The sequence below is a fragment of the Pseudonaja textilis genome, chromosome 1 (assembly GCF_049901715.1).
Source record: "Pseudonaja textilis isolate UNSWEBS1 chromosome 1, rPseTex1.2, whole genome shotgun sequence".
NCBI lineage: Eukaryota > Metazoa > Chordata > Lepidosauria > Squamata > Elapidae > Pseudonaja > Pseudonaja textilis.
The window spans coordinates 106,337,415-106,343,760 of NC_141990.1; the positions used below are offsets into that span (position 1 = coordinate 106,337,415).

The 6,346-nt window shown below is 41.7% G+C and overlaps 1 protein-coding gene across 2 annotated transcripts in view; it reads left to right on the forward strand.

The window, feature by feature from the left end:
- Positions 1–5,797, forward strand: part of GPR63 (G protein-coupled receptor 63) — a 28,550-nt gene extending 22,753 nt beyond the window's left edge. For both annotated transcript variants that reach the window (XM_026726698.2, XM_087913938.1), the window contains exons 2-3: positions 1,859–2,016; positions 3,830–5,797. In XM_026726698.2, the coding sequence (XP_026582483.1) occupies positions 3,967–5,223 (1,257 nt within the window). In that variant the 5' untranslated portion in view covers positions 1,859–2,016; positions 3,830–3,966 and the 3' untranslated portion in view covers positions 5,224–5,797. The remainder of the gene's footprint in view (positions 1–1,858; positions 2,017–3,829) is intronic.
- The last annotated feature ends 549 nt before the right edge of the window (positions 5,798–6,346 follow it).

Below are 6,346 nucleotides of genomic sequence, written 5' to 3' on the forward strand. Positions count from 1 at the left end.
AGAAGTTGGAGGAACAGGCAGAGCTGATTCTCCTAGCCCCTCATTGGCCCAGGAGACCCTGGTTTGCAGATCTGATTAACCTGTCTGTAGCCACTCCCTGGAGGATTCCAGACCACATGTTCTCACTACATCAGGGGACACTGCTCCACCCAGATCACCGGTGGTTCAAATTGACCGTGTGGCGCTTGAGTGGCAACTGTTAAGAGAAGCCAATCTCCCAGACTAGGTCATCCTTACTATCCAGGCGTCTCGTAAATCTTCTACGACACATATGTGCAATGCCACCTGGAGGGTTTTTTGTCATTGGTGTCACAGGGAAGGTCTCTCTCCTACAGTAGCAGGGGTACCACAGGTCCTCCGTTTCCTCCAGGATGTCCTTGACAAAGACTATCCTAACACTTTACGCCGTCAAGTAGTGGCTCTTGCTTCAGTCATCTCCTGGGATTCCTTTCCTTGTCCCATCATCCTTCAGTTCAGAGTTTCTTAAAAGGGGCTTCCAATCTCTGCCCTCCTGTGGTTCACAGGTTCCCATCCTGGGACCTTCACAAGGTCCTCCAGGCCCTAACAGAACCTCCCTTTGAACCCCTCAGAAAGGTGTCCCTTCAATTCTTGAAATTCAAGGTAGTTTTCTTAATAGCCATCACTTCAGCTAGAAGGGTGTCAAAGTTGGCTGCTTTATCTATACGGCAGGTCCTTTGCACTTTTCACAACAATAGAGTTCTTCGTTTAGACCCTACCTTTGTACCCAAAATAAATTCTGTATTCCACAGATCCCAAGACATAGTAGTTCCTGATTTTTGTTCCCGTCCACACCATGCCTTATAGCACAAGTGGCACACCTTAGATGTTAGAAGGGCTCTTACAATTTATATCAAACGCACTTCAACATTTAGGAAGACAGAGGCTATGTTTGTATCCCTTTCCCCTTCCCACTGGGGGAACAAGGCCTCTCCTGCCACCTTAAGCAGGTGGATCAGGGCTTGCATCTCACAGGCCTACAAAGCCAAAGCTCTGCCAGTACCACACAGCTTGACAGCACACTCCACTAGGAGTGCTGCAACTTCGGCTGCCTGGGCCACCCAGGCACCCCTAGAGGAGATTTGCAGAGCGGCTACATGGACATCCCCATCTCCGTTCATCAGACACTACCGCCTGGATTCCTATGCCTCCACAAGTGCGGCTTTTAGCAGACGGGTTCTTCAGCGAGTGGTGCCTACTTCAGAGTGACTGGACCCTCACGACGACATGAAGGCTTTGGTATGTTCCATCCTGGGCTTTTGCAGTAGCATGGAGGAGAATGGGCATTGGTAAATTTACCTGAGAATGCCCTTTCTATCTATGCTGCTAGAGAGCCCAGCCCCTCCCTTGTTGCGTCCGGATTGTGGTGAGGTATGTTATGGTTCTACTTTGGCTTTCAGAGACACTCACTAAAGTTTGTCAAGTATCTTCGCCAAAGCTGGGGGTTTTCCCACAGGCTGCTGCTTTTATACTAGACGGACCCAGCTTGATGATGTCATCAGGAGGAGTCATATCCATCCTGGGCTTTCTAGCAGCATATATAGAAAGGGCGTTCTCTTTTAGTATTATTTATATTTGGTAGCCTTAAAAATACTACCAAAATTCTGTTGTATTAATTGATTTCCTTTCTGGTTGGATCTTGAATATTTTTAACATGTGGGTCCACTTCTAAAAAAGCAGGGAACAGATAAATGAAGCTAAAAAGGGGACCAGCGTTGACAATCACTTCATAACTTAATTCTGTGAAATAATTTATAATATAATATATAAAAGTTCTCTCATAAATTTGATCCCCAACAACTGTTTTGTTTCTCCAATATTCTTACCCTACCTTCCCAAGTTTCCTGCAGTCCAAGATTCTTCCTCTCGTCCAGATGAACATCAATCTAGCACCTGCACCCAGCACCATCTGTAACCTGCCCTGCTGATTTGTTTGTATGCATTTGGAAAGTCAACTTTATCGTGTGGTTTCCTCAACTGATGCTCTAAGAATTATGGGTACTGTATCATATAATTCCTTATTCTCTAAGTCTGCATGCACATGTTGTGTGTATGACCCATATGCTTGTTCTCATGAAAGCAGAAGTACTTCCTTCCATTGAGTCCTCTAGTTTTATAAATGAACCAATGATGTTTAGATCTGATCTTCTCTATTTTTTTCTATGAGTCTGATGATGCTTTTTTTTCTGAAATGAGTCTGTTCAAAAATATAGCTAACACACTTATGTCCCTAACTTAAGCTCTATTGCCCAAAGGCAGACAGGCAGACATGCAATTTTCCTCTTAGACATGTGCATGAAAAAGAAGTTTGACTGTAGCAGTATAACCGGAAGTCCACATAGAGTAAGATGGGCAGCTATCTAAATGTTTTAAATAAATAAACTGATCTTGTGAACTTCATGCCTGATCAGATTAAGGCAGGTTAAGATACGCAAAAAGACACGTTATGAGAGCTACATGAATACAATGAACTGGGAATGGTCAGAAATAAAGAAAATAAATTAATTGGAATAAATTTGCATTCACAGTATGCACCGTATTCCTTTCTTTTTAGACCCATTCTCATCACATGGGCATCTGCCTCTTTCTGGATCACAGCCAGAGGTAGTATTTAGCCAGTTCAGACCGGTTCTGGCATATCGGTAGCGAACATTTTGACAGGTTCAGAGAACTGGCAAATAACACCTCTGGTTGGCCACGCCCATCCGCCCCCGCTCTTACCTCTCACCTCTTCTATATTCTGTGTTTATTAGCTCAGCTGATTTGTGGATTGCCGCGCCTCAGCTGAGCTAAGAAACAGCTGTAGGTCGGTTTCAGACTCATTTGTGCAGGCTCAAATCACACATTTGGTGCACCCCAGTGGAGGCAAGAAGCAGCTGTTTGTTGACCTTAGACTCATTTGCATTTGGTGCATCTCAGCTGAGCTTTCAGGAAAGCATGTCTGTGCTAGGCAAAGTGCATTCTCATAGAACCAGTGGGAAAAAATTTGGAAATCCACCACTGATCACAGCCTAAATTCATATTTTTCCCCCTAAACAACAACAACACATATTTACATGCATAATCTATTGCCAGAAATGCAACACACATACATGCATATGCTGTTACCTTTCACATAAATGCCCTTCTCTTCATCACCTTCTTCCTCAGCTCTCTGAGTGCGCTGCCCAGATTCGGCCATAGTTGCTACCCACAGGCTGACCAGGACTCATAGGAAAAGGGTTTCATTTTAATTAAAAGTTTAGTGGTAAGATTAATGGGCATTAGTTTCTCATGCCTAGAGTTATTTTGGGGAAAGTATGGCAGCAAACTGCTGCAATCCAGTTTTTCTTTAAAATTATATACAGGTACAACAGCGCTGGAGAAAGTGACTTATGACTGTTTTTCACATTTACGACCATTGTTGCAGCATCCCCATGGTCATGTGATCAAAATTCAGATGCTTGGTCATATTTGTGAAAGTCACGTGATCCTCTTTTGTGACCTTCTGACAAGCAAAGTCAATGGGGAAGCCAGATTCACTTAACAACCGTGCTACTATCTTAACAACTGCATCAATTCATTTAATAACTATAGCAAGAAAGGTCATAAAATTGGACAAAACTCACTTAACAACTATCTAACTTAGGAACAGAAATTTTGGACTCAATTGTGGCCATACATTGAGGAGTACCTGTACACCCAATTAAATATTTGATAGTGCTGGATAATGCAGGAAGTGTTGAGCACAGTTTTTGTCCCCAGCAATATCAGTCCATTCAGTAACACAGTATTTTGTTTTAACACTTTAACTTCCTATTTGATTTTTCAGACCAAAACACTGCAATGAAGAGTACAAATCAACCTTCCTTCTTCTGGATATGTCACTATTTTGCCAAGGGCCCTAAATCATGACACCATCTTGTTTATTAAAATGCCTTGAAGTCGTTTTCTCTCTCTGCTGAAGTGATGGTTTTTCCCGCAACGCTGACACCAGCTCATCCTGTGTCATTAAACGCAACTTTTATTGTCTATGAACATGCCCATGCCAATATTACCACTCCGTTGATCTTGGTCCATAAGGGCACAGCTCAGCTACTGAAATACCATTTGGGTGCCATGGTTACTACTGAGATAGCTCCTTTGACAATCAATAGTACACCTGCTCTCCTGTTACAAAGCTTCACAAGCTTGAGTCTACCACTCCAGATCGTCCTTTCTGCTGCCATGATATTTATTTTCCTTATTTCTTTTGTTGGTAACCTGGTCGTCTGCCTTATGGTTTATCAGAAGACTGCAATGCGATCCGCCATTAACATTCTTCTAGCTAGTTTGGCTTTTGCAGACATGCTGCTTGCTGTGCTGAACATGCCTTTTGCTCTGATAACCATCATTACTACCCAGTGGATTTTCGGGGATGTCTTCTGCAGAGTCTCTGCCATGTTCTTCTGGCTGTTTGTCATTGAAGGAGTTGCCATATTACTCATCATCAGCATTGACAGATTCCTTATAATAGTTCAAAGGCAGGACAAGCTGAATCCTTACCGAGCGAAAGTCCTCATCGCTGCTTCATGGCTGGTGGCCTTTGTTGTGGCTTTTCCACTCTCTGTGGGGAACCCCAGCCTACAGATACCTTCCAAAGCACCTCAGTGTGTATTTGGCTACACAACAAACCCAGGTTACCGTGCCTATGTAGTAGTGGTGGTTTTGGTCTCCTTTTTCATTCCATTCCTCGTAATGTTATATTCTTTTATGGGCATCCTCAACACTGTACGGCACAATGCGGTTCGTATCCATAGCCACCCAGACAGCATATGCCTCAGTCAAGCTAGCAAACTTGGTCTCATGAGCCTCCAGAGACCCTTTCAAATGAATATTGATATGAGCTTTAAAACTCGTGCCTTCACCACCATATTGATTTTGTTCATTGTCTTCATCATTTGCTGGGCCCCCTTCACCACCTACAGCCTTATTGCCACATTTAACAGCCACTTTTATCACAAGCACAACTTTTTTGAGATAAGCACCTGGCTCCTTTGGCTCTGCTACCTCAAGTCTGCTGTGAACCCACTCATCTACTACTGGAGAATCAAGAAATTTCACGATGCGTGTTTAGACTTAGTGCCCAAGTACTTCAAGTTTTTGCCACAGCTACCTGGTCAAGCTAGAAGACGTATCCGACCTAGTGCTGTTTATGTATGCGGGGAGCACCGGTCAGTAGTGTAAGCCTCACAGCAAATGGACATTTTCTCTTTTTCTGATATAGGCCTGTTTTAGTGGATTTTCTTTCTTTTTAATGGCTTCTTTAGCTGTCAGATTTATAATTTTTAGAATTCACATTCACCGTTTAAGGAGGGGATATTTGTTGAGCTTTTCTACCAGAATATACCCATACTATGTTCTTGACCACCTACTAAAGAAGTTCTATATACATGGGGGAGGAATTGTGTGTATAGGGCAGAGCTTTCTGCTGCAATGGCTTTTGCTGCAGAAAGAGACCAATTGAAACACCATTTTTCTCTTCCGCAGACAGAGCTGCAAAAATGTAAGTATGTAAATATGTAAGCTGCAAAAATGTAAGAATCCCTGTACCATTTGCACAGTTATTCCCCCCCATGTATATATGTAGCTCTTTATGGATTGTATGCTATTGCCTCCCTGGTTCTGTGGTAGAAAGGAAAAGTCATTTTGGATGTATGCCAGGTGATCTTAAGCACTGCTAATTATTTCATTTCATTGTAGATGTTAATGCTGCTATTTTATGGTACATTTAGATGAATACGTAATAGGCTTTTTTTTTTTTTTTCAAATAATGTTGCTGCATAGATGAGCCAAAATGTTTGCATTTAATTAATTATTTGCAAGAATTGCAGTGACATTAAAGGAGGGAAAAATCACATTCATGCACTTTAAATAGAACTGGATGGAGCGGAGTAAGTCGGGATGAAGAAAGGTTCAGTGACCTTTTACGTTTTTGTTTTTTTCTGCAAGGTTTTTAATTCTTCCACCAGTTTTGCAGTGTTTCAGAATGATGCTATAACATACTTTGTTCTCGAACTATTTTATAGTCCTTTTTGAGTTTACTTGAATGTCAGAAGTATGTAGTGCAAATTCATTTAGATGAAGACACTTAAAAAATTATTACAATTCAGAGGAAGTGCTTTAAATCCTTCTAAAGCCAAAAGGAATTAAACCAAATTCCAGTTATTTAAAAACACATGAGATTTGTCTTTAATTATTATTTCAATGAGAGGTACATGCTTATTCAAATTCAATGTCATGACTTTAGCCCCAACAAAAGAATAACTGATAGCATTTAAAAAGCATATAGTCATTAATTGTATGTAAA